At 50.5% G+C, this 21,446-nt stretch overlaps 1 protein-coding gene across 8 annotated transcripts in view; it reads right to left on the bottom strand.

Annotated features, from left to right (window-relative positions):
• Positions 1-3,767: 3,767 nt before the first annotated feature.
• Pknox1 (PBX/knotted 1 homeobox 1) overlaps positions 3,768-21,446 on the bottom strand; it is a 55,958-nt gene continuing 38,279 nt past the window's right edge. For all 8 annotated transcript variants that reach the window (XM_078044712.1, XM_078044716.1, XM_078044713.1 and 5 more), the window contains 5 exons: positions 20,926-21,023; positions 15,753-15,881; positions 12,984-13,060; positions 9,674-9,846; positions 3,768-6,870 (listed from right to left, as the gene is read on the bottom strand). In XM_078044712.1, the coding sequence (XP_077900838.1) occupies positions 6,659-6,870; positions 9,674-9,846; positions 12,984-13,060; positions 15,753-15,881; positions 20,926-21,023 (689 nt within the window). In that variant the 3' untranslated portion in view covers positions 3,768-6,658. The remainder of the gene's footprint in view (positions 6,871-9,673; positions 9,847-12,983; positions 13,061-15,752; positions 15,882-20,925; positions 21,024-21,446) is intronic.

The raw sequence follows: 21,446 nt of genomic DNA, 5'->3' as shown, positions 1-21,446 counted from the left end.
CCCCCACCCCCACGCCGCCACAGCCCCAGCCAGGGTCGGCAAGCTCACTCCTGTGTGCCTGGCAGGGGGGCCCGGCCTCTCACCTGGCCTGGGCTCCCTTCCAGCAAGAAGGAAGCCAGCTGGACAGCTGGGGCCCGAGCTTGGGCACCCCTCAGCCCTCAGCCCCACAGTGGCACATGCTCCTTGGTCCTGTCCACAGCCCTGGTCAAGAGCAGGGCCTCACCTGAAGGGCGTGTGGGCTGGAGCCGTGTGTGGCCACCGCAGGGAATGCCACGTCAGCAGCCTCTCACCACACAGCCTTGGGCGTCAGGCAGGGACAGGGAGCACGGCCCTCCTCCTGAGGAAAACGGCCTCTGAGCCCAGCTGTGCCCTCACATTCCTGAGGCTCAGTTCCTGGATATGAGGCCAGAGCCAGGTGCGCCCTGGAGGAAGCCTGTGCTGGCCCAGCCTCGGCAGCTCCACAGGAGGGTGCCGTCTGTCTCTGCGGCTTTTTGCTCTGCTCAAACCTAATTACCACTGTTGCAGCTCCGCTTCCACGGTAATGCACAAGGTCACCAGAACACCACCTCCCCTTAGCAAGGACAGGCATGGCCAGTCACAGCTGCAAGACCACTGATGGACTAAATCCAGAGAGGACGAGCTCCTCCTAGGAGGGAGGGGACTCAGCTGCCGCAGGGCAGAACACGGGAGGAAGGAGCAGCACCATGGGCTGGGCAGCAGACAGCCCAGGCACCTCAGATGCCAAGAAATGCTCAACAGTGAGTGGTGGTGGCTGTGGGTGAGGCGGGGAACTCGCAGGGACCCAGGAACACTCAGGGTGCATCGCCCCGGAGGAACAGCACCTGTCAGACCCACAGGTGTCCTGCCCCAGGTACTTCCCAGCTCTAGTGCTGCCCAGATGTCAGGCAAGCTGTGGGAGCAGAGGCAGGAGTGGGCATGAGCTTCGCCCCACGGGGACGAAGCCTGTCTATGACTGAGGCCAAAGAGAACCCAGAACTGTGTCACCCTTCTGCTGGGGTGGGGCCAAGAACAGAGATGCCACATGGTGGCACGTGTATGCCCTTCTGGTGCAGGGCAGCAACATGGAAAAATCCCCTGGGGCCCCAGACTGAGCATAGGCCAGTTGTGGCCACAGCTGGAGGACTGGAGGACCTGGTGCTGCAAGTGAGGAAAACCACACCCAGACCTACAGCCAGCAACCAACCAGCAAACAGACCACTCGCAGCCTGCCCAGACGGGCGTGACCACTGCTGGGCGTGAGGACCATTTACCTTGGTCTCTACACCGTCCTACAAAAAAATATCTAGCCCTCAAGAGGCATGAGGCACGTGTCAAAGAAAAGTCAACCCACGACCAAGGAATACAACCACCAACAGAACTAGACTCAAGAATAGCTGCCCTGTCACCCAGGTGCCCCAACCCAGAAGCCAAAGGTCATCTGCAGCAGCACCGACTTTGCTTACACTCTATGGGGCACGGTGCCTGGCTGCCGCATCTGTCACCAAGGGCTGCAGCAGCGCCTCTCTCAGATCTCTGCATGACCACGGCCAAGGGTCAGGACCAGGGCACGCAGCCCCTCCGGCTGTCCCATGCTGCAGTTCTCACCTCGGCGAAGCTCCACCCGTGTGCTGGGCCAGAAGCTGCCTGACAGAGGCCGCGGTGTGCTGTGGTTCCCATCTGGGCGTCCAGGGCGCTGGTGGGGACGGGCACTCTGCACGCTGCCATCTGCTTTCCCTTCAGTGCCGTCTATTAACAGCCCGCTGTTTTACTACCGATTTCTAATCTTCTGCTTACTGATTTAGAGGAATCCTCCCATAACTAATTGCCAGATTTACATATTAAAAAAGGAAGAAAGAGATCCAAAAAGAACAAATAAAAACAATAAGCACCAAAAAAAAAAGGAAGAAAGAGAAAGATGCCTTTTTCGATTCTCACCTGTCAACCCATGGTGTCCTTCAGTGCACAGAACAATCCTTAGACCTCATTTGGCCCCAACTACCAAGGCTTGTCCTGGCACAGGTGCATCTGGGGTCTTAAAGAAGGTCTTCCTTGCCCTGGGTAACAGAGGGGATCTCCCATATCATTTCCCACTAGCTCCAGTCGCTCCCCAGGGAACCCATGGCACCTGGCTTCTGCCCTATCCCTTTCTCTGAACCTGCTCCACCTAAGCCTAAGTCGCCTCTCTGGCCTCCCAGCACAGTCCCCGTACCAGGTCCTCTTGTGGGCCACTCCTATCCTTGATTGGCCTCAGGGCAAGCTGAGCCCTCCTCCAGCTCTACTGACAGGGCAGCCTCCACTAACAGACGAGGCAGCAGAATCTAGGAAGAAGATCAGAGCTTACCTCTGGATCGGACTGCTAGACGACAGAAGAAAACGGAGTTAACACAAGCAACCTATTTTAAAGTTCCTCTTCCATTACAATGACTTTTCTATGAGCATTTTCTGAAAGTAGCCATTACTACCCTTAAGATGGTGCTCCCCAAACATGCTGGAAGAATCTCTAACTTATGTTAAAGCCACTGTTGGTTTGTACATGGCAGAATTCTTGGGTCCATTCAAAGAACAAGACAAAGAGTGGTAATGATTGCCCGAGGACAGATTCTGATCACTGTACACCAAGCACTCACCAGGGGACAGCCAGGCCGAGCTCATCCCTCAGAGCTGGAAGAGGCCTGGCGGGAGGAGCAGTTGGAGCCACTCTGTGGAGGAGGCAGAAACATTAGCTTAGACTCTAGTGGGCAGTTGGCCTTCAGGCCAGCATGTCCCTCTCAGCACGGTGCCGGGGGGCCCGCTCTGTGGATGTGTACGTCATAGTATAAGGTGGCATACTGACCCCAGGTCTTGGTGCAGGCAGAAAGACCTAACTGTCTGAGGGCAAAGGTGCTTTGTACCAAGGGCTTCCTGGAGTACACAGAAGGGCCGCATGCCAAACCTAATATGTTGTTTATGATGTCTGCGTAATTCAACCAAATGCAAAATACTGAACTTTTAAACCAAATGTATTTCTTATTCTTAGGATTTGCTAGACCATTCGTCATCTCTGTCTACTCAGGCAGAGTCTCATTAATCATGCACATCATTTCAGTGCTACAATAAACCTCAAAAGCCAAACTCTCCTTCTTAATAAGCAAAGCCTGTGCAGCCTGAGGGCGTGGGGCTGGCCTGTGGTCATGCCCCTGCTCTCACCTGGGGAGCTGGAGCAACCCAGCGCCTCCATTTTCTATAAATCCATCAAAACATTTCCTGAAACAACACACTCAGCTCTTGCTTTGATCACTACCAACACCACAATTTGGGATGCACTTTTTAAAATCCCTCAATCTGCTGACATGCTTTAGTTTCTAAGCACAGCAGCTATTGGGAAGTCACCACACTATGGAGAAGAGAGAAGAACCATCAGGTGTCATTATGCACCTGTGAACGTGGCCAGGAGTCGCCTCACTGTGAAGTTTGACAACCTGCGTGACTGAAGGCTACATGCTGCCTCTTGGATAAATCATTTTCTCCTCATTAACATCAAAATAGTGTATGGAAAATGACAACAAAAAACCTATTTGCTTTTCTCCTGGAAAACAGTGGTTGGCAGAAGAAAGCAATTTGAGAAAAGATGCCTGCGAATGTAAACAGCTCTGGGCCGTCAGAGCCAGCCTGGGTTTCAAGATGCGCAGGCGTCACCACGGACCCTGAACACCACTACACAGCACATAACCATGTGTGAGAAGCAGCTCTTGGTGACATGAACCCTATAAAAATAAAACATCCATAAGGCATGTTTCTATTTTTAATTTTTTGCTTTGATAAATCAGTTGCTTCACAAAAATCCTTTTTAAAGACAACAATCCAAGAAAACATATTGTTACAGTATTCACATTTTAAAGATTGTCAGTTTCAAAGACCGAACATAACTAAAAAAGGCAGGTTGCTGAGTTAGTGGTGTCACCGACAGCCAGAGATGTCCTTGGGGACAGCGCACACCTGCTGGCACGCTGCACTTGTCCATAGGAGGAAGCTCCCTTGCTCCCCCACTCAAGGTTACCCAGAGAACGCCCTGCGGCCTTGGCCATAACGGCCACTCCGCGTGCTGGACAAGTGCTCATACTGATTTGACCATCTGGGATTTAAAAATGGAGCGCTGAGCCCGCCAATGGAGCTTGCTGTTCAGCAGCCAGTCCAGCTTCTGCTCAGCAGCGACAGCAGGATCGGCAGGCTCACTGCGTGTCTCGGGCACATTCCAAAGGCTCCACCACAGTGAGAAATTTAACAAGAACCAAGTTGGGATCCAGTCTGACCATTTAAAATGAAAGCTCAAGTGGATGCACTTTCAGATACTCTCCACCAACCGAGGACTAGGAAACCAGTGTTTCTAAGGTGCAAACTGATAACACATAAAGCTGGGTGGTGATTTTAGGAACCAGAACAGCTTGCCAGATGGAAGTTACTCAAAACAACCTCAGTTCTTATGAAAAGGGTGAAGGAAACCCAGGTTACAACCTTAAGTGCCCTCTTTCATTAGCAAGTGAACTTAGCAAGTGAAGCTTAGGGGTGAAGGAAACCAATTTCAGCTGGACAGAATGTATACGGTGTCCTTCAGCGGGATATTCAGCCCTCAGCTAGAGCAGCCCGACATGAGGCCTCCGTGCAGACATGGCTCACCCCACCACGTGTGGGACCATGATTTCTGTGGGGAAGAAACAATGCCCTCTGCAGGAGTCCACATTCTGTGAATATGTTCCCTGCTCTGCCAAAGAGCGGGGCAGCTGAGGGCCTCAGGGAGTCAGGGCAGGAGGAAGGAAGAAGGGCTGGTGGTTCCCACAGGTCCAAGTTGTACCAAGTCCAACAACGTTGGCACTTAAGGAAAGTTAAAATAATCTCTTAAATGTGTGCAGACCTGACTTAAAACACTATAAAAAGAAAATAAAGAATTCCATGGCAGCTTTAAAATGTTATTCTCCCCAAAAGAGTTAATAATCAAGTTTTTCTTTTAGTTGAAGCTCTTAAAAAAGTTTTAAAGAAACCTCTGTGCTTCTTGCTGACATAGGTTGTCCAGGACATACTCCCCCATGGCTGACTCTAACACAACTGGGTGGCGGAGTCGGGGTGGTCAGTTCTAGAAAAATCTGCATTAGCTAAAAGTGTCCTCAGTGTAGTCTTGGTCCTTAACCAATCACATTGCTGGATCTCAAGAACTGGAGGCGGTGCCAGCCGCAGCTGCCCTGGTCAGCAGATGCGCTCTGGGCACCCATCTAGGATGACAAGAAGACACTACATGAAGCAGGTGGCTGGTTCTCTCTGAGGAAAAGTCTCCATTTCTAAGTCAAACCAAATCATGCCAAAGAACAAAAGCCACCAACTCTTAATTTATCATCACCAGGAAATGGAAGTCCCCGAATCATCCCACACCCATGTGATCAGGTGAGGTGGGAGGGCTCTGGGAACTCTGAAGCAACACACAAAGACAGGATGCCAACAACAGGGACCAAGGCCCACAGGTGAGCCACGGGGTGTGCTGTCCCGACCTGTCACAATTCAGGTCACTGCGTGGCTTTGCGGATGTTGCCAATTGCATAAGGCGGCCTGGATGTTTCCTAAGCACCCCAGCTCTGAGCCGTGGGGTCGAGCACTTTTTACACTAGTTTACATTACACGTTCTATGCATAACATATTTTGACTAAAAAAGTTCTAAAACAATACAGTTAACATAGTAAAGGAACCATGTAACTGAAGTCAGATTCAAATCAGACTGGAGTACGTGGGTGAGAGCTTTCAACTGATCAGGGCTACACTCCACCTCACTTACCTGAAGTCCTACTTAGCACACACCTTTAGACACTTGTGTAGGTCAAGTGTAAGACGCAATCTGAGCATGACATATCAGCACAAATCTGGAGATATCAAAATCCCACTAGAGCTGTTTCTTTTCAGCAGTAAACGTAAACCCCCTGGGGAGCAGGAGACAGTGCAACGGTAGCTAGCTGTGGGCAGGTCATTCAATTTGGGCAATTCAGAACATTCGAAATCGAAATATAATCACATATTGTTCCTTCTCTAGAAATTTTATCCTCAATATAGTCATAATCCAATTCATAACGAATTTATAAAAATAGCTTTTTATCCAATAATTCCAGCAAGGTAAAAATAGGAGTTTCTTTTTATATATAGCAAATGAAACAGGCTCGCTGACCATGAGAGAACTTAAACTTGCTGAAATTGCCGTCCACTCACTCTGAAACCACACGTAGTCGGCTGAGTGTCCTTGCTCCGCACAAGGCAGTCTCAGGCAGAGCTTCTCTCAGGTCCGTGGGCTGCACAAAGGGAGCAGCCCCAAGACCTGCTAGTGACCACAGAACGGAATTACAACTGAAGAATTCTTTTAGAAAATGGCAGCACTACTCCTTAATCTAATCAGAAACTTGGGGCAGGGGGTCATTCATCACATTTCTAGCGTTAAACCTTTAAAGAATTTCTTTAAAAACCCACACACACATCTGAAAGAAGTCGCTGCACTGGCAAAGACGCTCTTTAAGCTTACTATGAAATACAAAAGTGCACTCTTCTATATCTACATATAAAACATATTAGAAATAAAACTGTGTAAAATGTTTGCTGTGCAAACTATAAAAAGTCAGGTGTGCCGGCTCCCGAGCTGGTGCGCCTGCTCCTACTGCAGGGAGTCGCTGTTCTCCAGCACCAGCCCGCCGATGTGGGTGGGCGCCAGGGCACCCCCGTCGTCCTCTGTGCTGTCCCCAGACTCGTCCTCACTCTGCCCGGCCATCATGACCTGTTGCACGGCCAGGGTGGCCCCATCTGAGGACAGGGACTGGAGGCTGTCCACGTTCATGTTCACAGGGGTGGTGATGGTCACAACGGCACCTGGGGCAGAGCACAGTGTGTCACTGTTCCAGCCCACACTCGGGGAGAAGCACTTTATGAATTAGTTGGGCGCTGCTAGCTTTATGACCTAAAGTCAAGACACCTACGTATATTTAGGAAAAGTTCCACAGGAATTTAGAAACCTGGGGAGGAAAACTCTTTTTTTTTTTTTTTTTTTTTGGTACTAGGGATTCAACCTGGGGATGCCTAACCACTGAGCCACATCCCCAGCCCTTTTTATTTTTATTTTTTTATTTTGAGACAAAGTCTTGCTGAATTGCTTAGGGCCTCGCTAAGTTGCTGAGGCTGGCCTCAAACTGGTGGTCTTCCTGCCTTAGCCTCCCAAGTCCCAAATATGCAGGAATAGGACCCAAAGGACACACACTTAGCAGTGGGACCTGAGCTGTGGGTACCCATGACACAGTGAACCTACAAGTAATGTACTAATGCCCAGCTGCTAGTAAGATGTTGATCTGAAGACGGTCTCGGTGGGGCTCAGGACAATTGGGAGTAGATTTCCACAGCAAAAAATGTATTGAAGGAGAGCAACAGGAGCCAGAAACGAGGAGAAAGGTACACGAGGAGACGACAGACAGGAGGCAAGTGGGAAGAGCAGAGCAGCCAGAGGGTGACCGGGAAGGGAGGAGGGACCTTGGGACAAGCGCATCCTCGCCAATCAGCCAACACAGCGGAGGGAACCGGGGCGCCTGGCCCCCAAAGCCGTGGCACAGGGCTGCGAGTAGTCACGACTCAGTGATCTGCGAGCACCCAGGATGTACTGGTAACGACACAAGGAAGACAAGATGGGCTACGCCATGTCTGGGCGACGCTGTAGGATGCGTCTGTTCCTGCCTGTCTAGGCACTGGAGGGCACGGGAAGGGCGTGGCCAGCCTGGAGACCAGACACCAGGGTGGAAGAGGTTTCTCCTCACTGGATATTCTTGATTTAAATGCCTTTCCCAGTAGACAGATGCTGCCTTTTCTGAGGGGGGGAGGGGGAGAAAAATAATAGTCGCTGAGGTGTGGCTGAGTCACCCCAAAGGCTCATGTGCTCAATGGTCCCCAGGGACACTACTGGAAGGTGGCAGAACATTTGACAGGTGGGGCCTTGTGGGAGGTCCTGACGTCATGGGGGCATGCCTTAAAAGGACTGTGGGACCCGGGTCTCTTCTTCTTCTTCCTTTCTCTCCAATTCCTGGGTCATGCTGTCAGTGGTTGGCTCTATTACACGCTCTTGCTATGATGTGCCACCACTGCCAGAGGCTATACTAACAGGGCCACCTGATGTAGAACCATGAACCCAGGTCAACTTTTTGTCTTTGTAAGTTAACTGCCTTCGGTATTTCATTATGGTGATGGAAAGCTAACTAGTCCAAGAATACCTTTCAAACTAATTACTAGGCTGAAGGCAGAAAAAACAACAACCTGCAAACAGAAAATTCTTCAAGTGTGCACATAAGACTCCTATACATGAAAACCTAAATGAGGACGCCAAAGCTTTATCTGGGAGAACTTAGCTTTACATGTTAGTGAATCCCAACCTCAGGACTAGCACATCACCACCGAAACCCCTCTTGAGCACTCAGCAGGGAACTCGTCAGAAGAATCACCTGAGGGATTACTGGAAAAGAGTCTCCGGGCTCACAGAGCCCGGCCTGGAAAACCACCCACAGGCCCTGGGTGGAGACTCAGGAAGCTCAGCCCTACACCGAGAACTCCTATGGACACCATAGAAATCGTGAACGCCAGACCCAGAAGGATCAAACTGTCCCCAAGTAGTCTAGCTGGAGTCCAGAACAACGCTCAGGAAGACTCACAGGGATAAACACCAAGGCATGATGTCTGACCCAGAGAGATGAGCAGGAGGCAGACAGGCAGAAAACCTACCCAGAACTGACAGACGTGGAGTAGACCAGGCACTGACACGCACCACAACTGCGTGCTGTGTTCAAAAGTGAGTAGGCACATAAACCACACAAAGCTCAAGCAGAACTTGTGGAAAGATAAAAAAGTACAGTGTCTAAGATCATCACCATCATCATCATCATCATCTTAATAACCCAACTGTATGGGATTCAGGTCAGATGAAGCACTGGAGAAGAAAGATTAGTGAAGTAAAAGGAGAGCAGTAAAAACTGTACAAAATTGAAGAGAGTATCAATTTAAACTACCTAATACATGGGCAATTGATGTTCTTATACTTCAAGAAAAAAATGGAGCTGAGGGTGGTAGTGCACACCTGTAGTCCCAGCAATCTGAGAGGCTGAGGCAGGAGGATCTCAGGTTCAAAGTGAGCAACTAAAGAAGACCCTCACCAAATTAGTGGGTCTTTGACTCAAAAGGAAAAAAAAAAAAAAAAAGAAGCGGGGATGCTGAAGATGTGGCTCAGGGGTAGAGCACCCAGGGTTCAATCCCCAACACTGAAAAAGAAACAGTGATGATGATGATCATAATAATAAATGCACCCCGAACTTGAAGAGCTCATGTAACCAGAAAGATATTCTGACGCATGAGCATGGTGGCCCGTGACAGGGAGAGGAGGATGGAGGTCCAAGGGAATAAACGGAAGCAAGAGGTGGGCACGTGGCCTAAAAGGTAAGACGGCTGGTGAGGAGAACAAGGTCAACTCCACCATCTGCACTGAAGCTGAGAAGAAAGCAAAGATGGATGCACAGGACAGGACACCTTGCAGACGACTCTGTCTTTGAGACACAACGGTTTCAAATGTGTAAGTTGAATGTCCCAAAGTGCCCTGCGGGAGCCTCTCCCTCTGCACTCTCACTCTACTCGTGGCGCTGCCCACCTTCTGACATGCTGAGCTCGCTCGGCGCTGGCTGTGCCACTCCCGATGCGATGGAGTCGGGCCAGAACCTTTGGACTGGCCTGTTCTGAGCAGTTTTTTTCTTTGTTTTGGGGGTCTCTGAACAACTGGAATCCAACATTGGCTGGAGAATTCGTCTTCTGGCATTGATGAACCTGTGTGTAGACAAAATGAAACTCAGGCCAAAGTGACCTTTGTAAAGACCTGTGCAGAACCAACAAGTACTTTTGGGGAGTGGGGAGTACTGGGATTGAACCGGGTTGCTTTACCACTCAGCTACATCCCCAGCCCTTTTTATATTTTTATTTTGAGGCAGAATCTAAGTTGCTTAGGGCCTCACTATGTTGCACAGACTGGCCTTGAATCTGTGATCCTCTTGCCTCAGCCTCCCAAGTCACTGGGATTACAGGTGTGGCCTCTGCACCTGACAACAAACACAGCTTTATGAACCATGCCAAAAAGACTGACTCCTAATCTCCCGCTAGAATAAACATGTCAGAGGAATGACAAGCATATTAATTATTTAAATCTCCAGAAAAAAAAAACCCTGCTGGTTTAAAAATTACTATTTGAGGACCATTTAAATAAGAAGGCCACTTTTTTGTTTTTTTGCTTAGTGTCTGTGAATCTGATATAATTGACATTATTTTCTCTAAGGAGGAAGACTGCTGCAGTAGGGACCTGACATCTCCTTACACCGGAGGCTACCAGGCAGCCTGATCTGCCTGCCCTTCCCAGCATGGTGCCTCTGGCAGCCGTCAGTCAAGCCTCCAGGGAAGTGTCCTGGTCCATAAAACAGAAGACTGAGGTCAGACCTTCATCTTCTCGAAAAGACCCGTTCTAAATGACTCTAAAAGACGAGCCCCTCTTCATCAACTGCCCTGAACCCCAGCTGACAGGATACCTATGCAGGGTAGGGGGGCGATCCCTGATGGACTCTGGCTGCTCTGTAAGACTCAGACCTCACAGCCGAGCTGGACTCCCACTGAGACTTCAGCAAAAACTACAAGGTGGCAAGGCAGTGGACCTGGCCTCAAGCCAAGTACAACTGAGAAAGGACTGCTGCTTCCCACTGCATCCTCAAATGCACCAAGCTATGTCTTTAAATCTGAGAAGGGGAGGGCAAGAAGGAGCTCGCCCCAAACCACTCCTCCTCCTGGGCTGCTGGCGCAGGAGGACAGATGACCCCCTTCCTGAACCCCCTCCTGGTGCTGCTCCCAGTGCTCACAGGGCTGCTTGGCTACAGAGCCAGCTGCAATGGAAAGAAAACCACTGACGCCCAATGAAACGGAACCTATTCAGGTTCGCACACTATTTCCTTTTTCCCCACTTTTTTTATTGGTGCATTATAACTGAACGTAATGATGGGATTTGTCGTTACGCATTCATACACGCACACAATTACAATGTGGCCAATGTCACTCCCCAGCACTTCAGGTTCACGGGGTCTCTAATGTAGAAACGCTAGAGTAAATGAGCTTCCGTTTCAGTGGGATGAGGGACAGGCAGTTAACCCCTTGCTAGATCCACACATGCCACCTCTATGAGCTAGACCTGGTGGACGAGGGGCAGCCACTCGCAGGTGTCACAGAAACTAAAGCACTGCTTTCGACCCAGCTTCCCTCTTTAGACGCCCTCATCTGTAAAACACCAGGGCCAGGAGAGCAGCTCCAAGGCTGCTCCACTTGAGGCTTTAAGATGAGGACCACTCAAAACCATCTGAGGACATGCGCTCACCAGGATTGGACTGCACTCGGGGAAATGGCTGGTCCCTGCATCGCCAGCACTTGAGGGTGGCACCTGGCTAAGGGTGCCACTTGGTCCTAGAACCCTGCCTCAGCGGAAAGGCCCCCAGTTGCTTCGCAGCCCTCCTTTCTGTCTCCCTATTTATACTGATACTAGCAGAGGCCCACAATAATAATGGCCACGTTCCATCCATTCAAAATGTAAGTTTTGTAAATAAAAGGAAAGGAAAGCCCCAGAAACTAAAAATAGCTACAAATATTAAAGGATTTTAGAAATTTTAGAATTTAAAAAAGTCATGTTACTAATTTTAAAAACTAAAAGCTAATATAAGGCCTTCTAAATAGGACAGTCCTGGAACTCAACAGTAGCATGTTGGGGGACATGAGAAAGTCACAAATGGGTGAAAGCAGGGAGCACACAGCAGGGAACACCCCAGGGCAGGCTCAGTGCCTCTGGCATCGTTCGCCCACCATCACCCGCCATCAGACTCAACAGGACACTCCAGCACGCCTGCGTGGACACAACTAAGACAGGCTTGGTGAGTGACAGGCGTCTTAGCAACAACACACTTGAAACCTTTACACAGTTTTGTTAGCACTCTGTTTAAGAGACTTCATAGGAAATGACTCAAGTGGTATGTTCTACATTACTATTCAAATCAAAAACAACAGCACAAACGCAAGAAAACAGAAATATTTAACACAACACCAACGCATTCCTCTACATCTATGATTGTATAAACAGGAAAATTTAATTGTTTATATTGGAATTTAGACAAGTCTACATTTCAGCATAAAGTAAATAGTAAATAGTAGTGTTTGCTACTTTTTAAAAAGTAGCACTTGTGCTACAGTAGGATTAAACGTAGGAAGCTGACCTCGCTTCCTACAGCTGAACAATAAAAACGAGACACTGACTAGACCCTGAGTGGCGCCACACTCCTGTGCGAGCCCTGGAGGTACGAGTGGCAGCTCTTGTGGAGGGAAATGTGGCCAGGACCCCACTGCCTACCACAACTGTGACCCCAGGATCAGAAGGGACGTTTCTTTCATAAACACAGATCCCACCCTGCACTGGGTGTGACTCTGGGGACAGCTCTAGGCTCTGCTGTGCAGTAGAACAGCTGCAGAAACAGACAGCAGAGGGACTGTGTCCTTAAGCTGCAGGTGGAAAGTGACAGTACTTTCCAAAAGGAGAACAGAGGGTCCCCCAGGGTTAGCACACCTCACTGTCACCACTCTTGCCATTGAAGTCATCCACTAAAACATCCCAGTTTTGAAGGAACGTAGGGCTGGGCAGCAACACCACAGAGAAACCCTCTAATGAGGAGAGTGGGATGTACTCACAGTGAGAAGTGACAATCACAAGCAGGGTTGAAATCTGGGCTGGCTTATTCCCAGGTACCAGCCACTGATTGCAGCACTGCTGGCAGACTGCTGCCTGCTAAGAGCACGCACATTTGTTCAGCAGAGTTTCCATTGACCAGTGCCGGCCCTCCCAAGGCCCTCTGGTGGTAAAGGCAATTTCAGAAAGTGGTGCGTCTTACCAGTTGTTGACTTGGAGTAGTGTCAAGTTTGTCTGAGCGGCAATCTGCTTCTTCTCATCTTCTGTTGGGTAAGGATGCTAAAAATAAAGAGGATTGCCATGGACTTTGATTTTTGAAAAGGAAACCAAGATTATCTAGGCAAAATACAAGCATGCAAGTAAGTATTAAAAAAAATGGTCGGGCTGGGGATGTGGCTCAAGTGGTAATGTGCTCGCCTGGCATGTGCGGGGCGCTGGGTTCGATCCTCAGCACCACATAAAAATAAAGATGTTGGTGCCCACCGAAAACTAAAAAAAATAAATATTAAAAAAAATTCTCTCTCTTAAAAAAAAAATGGTGTTGACAATGCTTTTAACCAAAACCTAACTTAGAAATGACTTTTTTGGAAATAACCCAGGACAGAATGAATCATTTCTCCTTGCTGCCCAAGAACATCCAGGGCTGCAGATGCTGGTCAGTGCCTGGAGATATGGCCAGCCACATGCCCTCAGGTGCTCAGGGGAGGACGAGGCAGCAGGAGCAGCAGCCCTGCTGTGAGGTGTGCTGTGCCACCCAGGTGAGCACACGACACCACCACAGACCCGCAGGGAGCCCACTGTGGCTCTGTTTATGAACAATAAGCCACATCCACTACAAGAGGTGAGTGGGCAGTAGGGCCCATGAGACCCCTGCCACAGCACACACACACACACACACACACACTTCTATGTCCCTGCACGTCCCCTGCCACTCCTGGAGGCCCCACGGCACCCTCTGAGACAAACACTGTCACACCTCAGCTGTGGATGGGTGGAAGCAGGCTGCTCCAGGGCCTATCACATGGCAGGTAACAGGAGAATGAACTGGGGATGTGCTGTCATCTAAGGCTCTCTCAGGATCCAGTCCTGCTGGACTGACCTGGCACCACAGTCTGTATGTTGACAAAGGCCGTGTGTGACAGGCTGGTGCTACTGGGAACTGGTGCAACCTTCAGGACATGGGGCCTCCTGGCAGGTCTTTGGACCTCTGGGAGAGAACCTCAAGGTTATGGGGCTTGTGGGGCCTCGGCCCCCTGCACTTGCTCTTTGCTTCCTGGCCCTGAGGTGAGCACTTGCTACGCCAGTCATTCTTTGTCTACTACCCAACACTCCTGCCAGAGGCCCAGAGCTGTTGGTCTGCTCAGTCATGCCTCAGAACCTCTGCACCTGTGAGCCAGAATAAACCTTTTCTTCTTTGTACGGTGATTATCTCAGGTATACTTTTATAGTGAGGGAAAGCTGACTAACACACCTATGCTGTCCACGAAGAACCAAATCTGGGGCTGTGGCTGAGAGGGTCCACTGCAGGCAGCATCCCTCTCTTAGGTATGATAGAAACACTCCACTTACTAGACAAAACAAAACAGAGTTAAACCCGAGCAAATATCACAACTCCCAGAAGTACCAAAGGAGAAAAATCTCTCCTTTGGTACTTCTCGCCAGTAGGTGTCTGTGCATGGAGACCAAGAAGACTTTCTTCTAAAACTGCACGCAAGATCCCTTATTTTGGACCACTGGGTCCCCAGGCGTGAATGGCACCCACATAGGAGACGGGTATTTGTTGTGGTTTGACTTTAAACACTTGATGAAATCTGCAAAAGTCCCTGCACACCGAGGTAGGAATGAATCCACATCAGACTCACTCGGCAGCCAGCTTATTTCTGGAAACTGATAGGATAATTCAAGTAGGATAATTCAAGCTGATTCAACAGATGAGTTCAAGGCTCTGAGTTCCAGGTTGTGGAGACAAACATTCTTTTTGTTTTTTAAAAAGCTCATGACGCAGGAATGAGGCAGAAAACATGAGCACACGGCCATACACAAAGAGCACCACTGCTGCTCACGGGAGGAGGCGTCCCACAAACAGGGGCAAGGGACAGAGAGGCAGTGCAAGCCAAACATCACCCTGATGGCTCCCAGGAGCAGGGCAAGTGCTGAGAAAGCAGGTGCCAACCCCCACCTCTGCCGAGCTGTGGCTGCTGTCGCAAGCCCACACCCTGGCTGTGGGGACCCCAGGGCACGCTTCCTCACTTGCTGAGGTTCCCCATGTGTCCAGCGCCTCTGGCCCTCCTCCCTGTGTGTGCTGGCCATATGCACCCTCACAGGACAGGGGCCCTCATGCACTCTCCTCAGAGAGCCGAGCCTGCTCACTCCTGCCCCTGGCACTCGACCAGGGAGTCACTGTGGCTGCTCCCTGGGTGGGTGACTGCCACAACCCATTGTGTTGCCAGCTGGACAGGTGTGTCACCGTGATTCCCGAGATGTCCTGGGGACTCAGAGGCAATGAGTGCACCCGTAACACTGGACAAGCTGTGCTCACATCCAGGTACACCAGCCCCTGTGCTGCTGCCTTGTCAGTAGACTCTTCTCCTCAACCTTGTCTGCCTTCCTTCCAAATCCAACATAAAAGCACTGCCCCTTCCAGAGGTTTGGCCTACTGGCATCTCTTCTCACCCCACTTCTCCACCCATTCACCTCCGTCCCTCTCGTGGGTTGAGTTCTACATCACATACATAACCAGCCCAGGTGTACTCCATTTCCTGTCCACCAATGAGATCCTTACTGTATTGTAAGTTTCTTGGAGCCATTTGTTTGGGAACCCCCTGTCCTATGCTCAACCCATTATGACACTCAACAAAACACTGATACTTAGGATCAGGCCTTCGAGACACATACATGAATTTTTCCACGACACACAGCCAGGAGGAAGGATTTCAGAGAGCTGCCCACAGCGCCAGCCCACTGATCTTACCCCTATGTGCTGAAAGAGCCAGGACCGCATCACGCTGGTGGCGTGCTTTGGCAGGACACCTCTCTTGCTCTTGGATGAGCTATCATCTTGGTGCAGGATGCTGAGGTCTTGGTTCAACTGTAACTGAAGCTTTTGCACAATTGAAAGCTGATGTTAGAGACACCAAGCAATGACACACGCAAGCAGGCTACGCTACGACTTCAGCTGGAGCGACAGCTGAGGTCTTCCAGGTTGTGTGATGGGGCGCACTAACAGGATTCACGCTGGGACTGTGTGGTGTTGTGCAGCAATCTCCCTCCCTGGCATCTCCCAAGGGCTGAGTGAAGACTTTCTGTGTACTTGTGAGCTGACTGCTGGCTGGCAGCCCCCGGGGACTTCAGGATGGGGGAGGGCATGGGGAAGACAAGGCAGGATCCCAGGGACGTTCAGCCTCAACCACTGGGGAGGGGCTGGGCAGAAGGTTAAGCTGATGGACAGTGGCCAATGATTCAACAACTATGGCTGTGTAACGAGGCCTGCGTGAAACCCCAAAGACAGGGCTCAGCGTCCTTCCAGGTTGCTGAGTGTGTGGAGGCTCCTGGGAGGTGCTGTGCCCCAAGAGGGCATGGGGGCTCCTTCCTCCCTTAGCCTGCACCAGGAAGCCTTCATCTGTGGCATCTCCTCAGGGCCTTTTTAATAATCTGATAAGCCCCAGGTTTTCCCCTGAGTTCTGGGAGCCACTCAACATAATTCAATCTGAGGAGGGGTCATGGGCACCCCAATCTACAGCTGTTTGGTCAGAAGCCTAGGTCACAGCCTGGGGCCTGTGACTGGCCACCTTGGGGACCTGTGGGATCTGACGCCACTATCTAGGTAGACTGAGTCCGAGCTACACTGAACAGGAGGATGCCCAGCTGGCATCAACTGCCTGCTGGTGGGGGAGGACCCCTGCTGCGAGCTCCCAGAACCTCCTGTGTCGACTGCTATGGTGTGAGTGCTGAGCGAAAGCAGCTGGTTTCTCTGTCTCCAGGACGTGGTTCTCCACATCCTCACTCCACGTGGGGACTCGGCTCGGCAGGGGCCCCTGGCCTGAGAAGGCAGAGGGATAGAGGCTAAGGGGGCCTTCGAGCCTGAGCCAGTGCTCCTCAGGCAGGAGAAGCCCAGGGCTACCACACCCAAGCCCTGCTCCCACCTGTGCCTCCTGCAGGGGAACAGCGACAACACCCCACTGCCCGGCCCAGGAGAAATTCCGGGCCACCAATAAGAATGGACAGGGATGCCACAAAGCACCACTTGAGAGGAATGTGCGGGCTGAGCAGAGGGGGAGCCACAATGCCCACACGGCAGAAGAGGCCCAGGCCTGGGAGACAGCCCCTCAGCCACAGAGCTCCAGGGAGGTCTTAGCAGCACCGATCCAGACACTCAGGGGACAAACCAGAACAGCCTGTGACCATGGCAGTACTGGACCACGGCCACCAGCTTACCTCTGCAGGACCAGTCCTGACAACACTGACCCTGACATGGACTTGGGCAACCGTGTATTTTATGTGCCTGCAGATCCAGCACCACATGGACAGTGCCAAAGACCACGAGGACAGGCGAGGAAGAGGGCACGAGAATGAGGCCACTTCCCGGACGAAAGGCAAAGCCAGGCATTCGAAAGGATATCACGTGATAGGATTTTACTTAGAAACAGAAGAAAACAGCAGGAGAAACTACAAAGGGTTTGCAGGTGACCTGCGGGGCAGGGTGGCCTGAGCTGCGACCCACAGAAACACTGAAAGTAAGAGAGGGCAAGGGGCAGCCCTGCAGATGAGTGGAGCTGTGCAGACAACCCTGCGGTAGAAAGGGAGGGCGGACAACAACCTCGTCCCCGACCACTCCTCCCTTTATCAAGCATGTCTTCAGGTGGGTCCTTGTGAGCAGCACAATGGAAGGATTTCAGTGAACACACCACCCAAGGACAGACCCAACTGCAGCCTGCCTACTAGGCCCTGTGTGAACAGGCCAGCATGTCCTCCCGCTTGGGGACCAGCACCGCACATCACCAGCTCCTCACATGAGCAGAGGATGTTAGACCACCTAAGCCTGGACAGGCTGCCCCAGGCAGGGAGCCCTGTACGACAGTGGACAGCAATGTGGAAAGAGGCTCACAAGGTCATCTGCACAGCATCCAGGATGTGGCAAATGTATTGGTGGCAGCTTTTAGCCAGGTTTGTAGTAAGAATCAGGAACAAGAAGCAGAGTGGAAATAGGTGGAAAACTTACAGTTTAGCCAAAAAATCCATGAAAAATTGGAGCCAAGGAAGATGTAGTTGCCATTAAAAACATTAGTACCATAAAGAAAAATCAAGTACTGTGCACAGAGCCTGTAAGAAAGAGGCCTTGAAGGCCTTTCAGAATTGGCCAGGCCCCAACCTCTGCAGGCTAAAGGACATGAAAGTATAAAGTGACCAGAAGGACCTTCCTCTGAGAGGAGACAGCCAACGCATCCGGCTCTCAGAGCGCCACAGAGGAAGTTGTCTCCCCTGGTCAGCCATCCTGGCACTCAGAGGCCACTGCACCTACGGGCCAGTGGGACTGGCTACTGCTCTCACTGGCAGCAGTCTTTGGCACTGCCCGTGTGGTGCTGGATTTGCAGGCATATAAAATACAAGTTGTGGGATCACAGAGACTTCCATTGAGACTTTAAAGGGATGTCTGGGGGACAAGTGATGTGTGGCAGGGTAAGAATCCCTATCATAAGCTCCTGAGAGAATGGTGCATAAAGCCATGAGAGTAAAGTCAGAGCTTCAATGGAGACCCCAGAAGATAAAAAATGCCAAGAGCATGCAGCATCTGTCAAGCAAAGCGGCAGGCAGTGAGCAGACCCAATTCAAGAGAGAGAGCATGTGAACTGCCCTGGGAAGGCCACAGGGCAGGCCTCCCTAAGCCCTTTGGAGAGAACATTACACCAACACATGCTCTGGCTACTGGATGGAACTAGAGGATTTAATGTTTGTTCTGCTGGGTTTCACTCTTACCTTGGTCTGATGTTTCCTAGGTATTCTATTCCTACTTTTCAGAATAAGGATGTTTACACTGTGACATTGTATACTGGATGCATGTAGCTGGCTTTTTGATTTTTACAGGGGTTCACAGCTAAGAGGTTGCTGTAAGCCTTAGAGGAGATTTGAAACTTGGACTTTTTGAGAAATGTTGGAACTGTTCTGGAGACTTGGGGGATATTGACTCTTGGAGATGGATCAAATGTATTCTGCATTATGAGAGGAATGAGTCTTGGGGTCAGGGTTAGAATGTTACAGTTCTGACCTGGAATGTCCCCCAACCCCAAGACTCCAAAGGTGTTGAAGACCAGTCCCCAGTGCAGCCATGTTGAGAGGTGGGGCTCTGGGGAAGCGCCTGGATCATGGGGGCTTGATGGACTCCTGGCAGACGGCGGGGCCCAGCTGAAGGAGGTGGGTCCTGGGGGCATGCCTTTTGTGACTATGCTATGTCCTCAGCCCTTCCTGTGCCAGGAGATAAGCAGCTGGGCTCTTCAACGCCCTCCCTGCCATGATGTTCTGCCTCACCACAAACCCTCAGTGAGGGGCCCAACAATGGACCAAAATCTCTGAAACCACGGACCAAAATAAACCTTCCCTCCTTCAAGTTGGTCTCACTGGGTATTTGGTCACAGTGGTGGAAACTAACAAGGGGGTGTAAGCAGAAGTACAGGACAAGCAATGTCATGGACAGAGGGGCTCTGCAACTGGGACTAAAAGGGAGTCACAGTCCCCAAAGTCCAGCTGAAAGATCAGAGAGTTCTACTGAAGCACTGCACACTGTGCAGTTTGCTATTTAAATTGTTGCTGAAAAAACTCAGTTAAATAGAAAACATACTTCTTAAATAACAAGACAAGGCCTGGACCTGAAAAGGTTTTCCTCTAAAAAATAATATGATCCTGGGGGCTGGGGCTCAACGGTAGTGCGCTCGCTTAGCATGTGTGAGGCACTGGGTTTGATCCTCAGCACCACATAAAAACACATAAAATAAAGGTAATGTGTCCATCTACAAATAAAAAAATAATAATGTGATCCTAGGAAACTATTCTGCAAACAGACACAGTTTTATTGTCACAGACATCTTAAAGAAAACCAGAGGGAAAGAGGACTGGCCAGAGAATCAAGGAGCAGCCCCAGCGGGATCTAGCTCCTCCCCTAGGCAGGTCTGGGCCAGGGCAGCCACCTCAGCCTAATGGTCCCTGTCTCATGGCCTATGGCTCTAGTCCACTCTGTCCAACAAGACCAGTTAAGTTCAAGAAGGCAGCCCCAGACTGCCTACGCTGCTGGGTGCTGCCCGGGGCTGCTCGGACTTGCTTTTGTGCATTCAGTAAAACACCAACATCCCTAACACAGAGAGCTCTTAACAAGGATGTGAAAATGTCTATGCAGGTCACAGATAAAGATCTAACACAAAGAAAGAATCAATGCTCTTAAAATAAGAACTGTAAATTAAACTTGGTCTTTCCGATTACCTAACTTGAGCAAAGTAAAAATGTGTATGCATCGCCAGAATTTAAAGGGATACTTCAGCCTAGTAGATCTAAACTCCTTACTTTACCACAAAGGCACAGGAAGAGGCAGCATGACCCAAGGTCACACTATGGCAGAGTCATCTCTGCTCTGACCCCGCTGCTTGCACAGTCATCTTGAGTGTTCTGGGAGCTGAACACCCAAGGGCAGGAGCCCTGGGAGAGCAGGGGTTGAGAGCCACCCGAGAAGCCCCTCCACCTCTCATCAGACACACTGAAGATGTACAACAGAGAGGCCTGAAGAACTCCTGTGCTTGGGACCACAGGAGCAGCCTCGTACTGGAGGTCCCCTGCTGGGGGTGTAGGCCACGCCCTGCAGGGGTGAAAACCTTGCCCAGCTCTTATGCACCTGCTGGGCCTCCGACCCCCAATAGATAATGCAAAGTAAACCTGCACACAAGCCTGCCTCAGCACGGGGCCACGGGCTGCTTCTGGGGTCATGAATGACTTTCTTGCTTCTTTAGACTCTCGAGGAATGAAAAGAAACACTGACATGCAGACCAACTAGAGAGGGCTCCAGGAGGATGATGCTCACCCAGAAGGGCCAGCGCAGCCTGCTGTACCATGCGGCACACAGGGCAGCACCCACCCCCAAACCCTCCAGAGGAGGGCAGACATACCTGGGAGTTCTGGATCCTAATTGTCCCAGGTGACAAGGCCTGTGTGACCACTTGGCCTTGTGGAGTCACGACTGTGACAGGCTGGTACACTGTGCCTCCTCAAAAGGGAGAAGAAAATTTAAAAGTTAAACTACTTTCAAGTCTTAAGGATTTAAAACATTTTTATTGATATGCTTATGGAATATATCTTATGGAATAAAATCTTTAGTTTGAGGAGGTTGTAATCATTTCAAATAGTCAAAAATACTTTGCAAGTTGACTTGTCACTATACATGATCACCCAAGTTCACTGACAGGCCACGCTCAGGTGCCTTGGGTCCTGCAGTGTCGGGAAGTACTGGCCGATGAACAGCTAGGCACCCTTTCCCCCTGCCGGGCGGCCGTGACTTTCTGCTTTCTCTTATAATTGCACATATTAAGGACCTGGCCAAAGGTGCCGATAACACATTTTCATCCTAGCTCTGCGTTGTGAAGTTTTCCACAACACCATTGTGAGTACAATGCTCTCTCTTTCCATATGC

Source organism: Ictidomys tridecemlineatus, chromosome 3, assembly GCF_052094955.1.
Source record: "Ictidomys tridecemlineatus isolate mIctTri1 chromosome 3, mIctTri1.hap1, whole genome shotgun sequence".
Classification (NCBI taxonomy): Eukaryota; Metazoa; Chordata; class Mammalia; order Rodentia; family Sciuridae; genus Ictidomys; species Ictidomys tridecemlineatus.
Note: the sequence above shows the minus strand (reverse complement) of the source record. Positions and strands in the feature narration are given on the sequence as shown.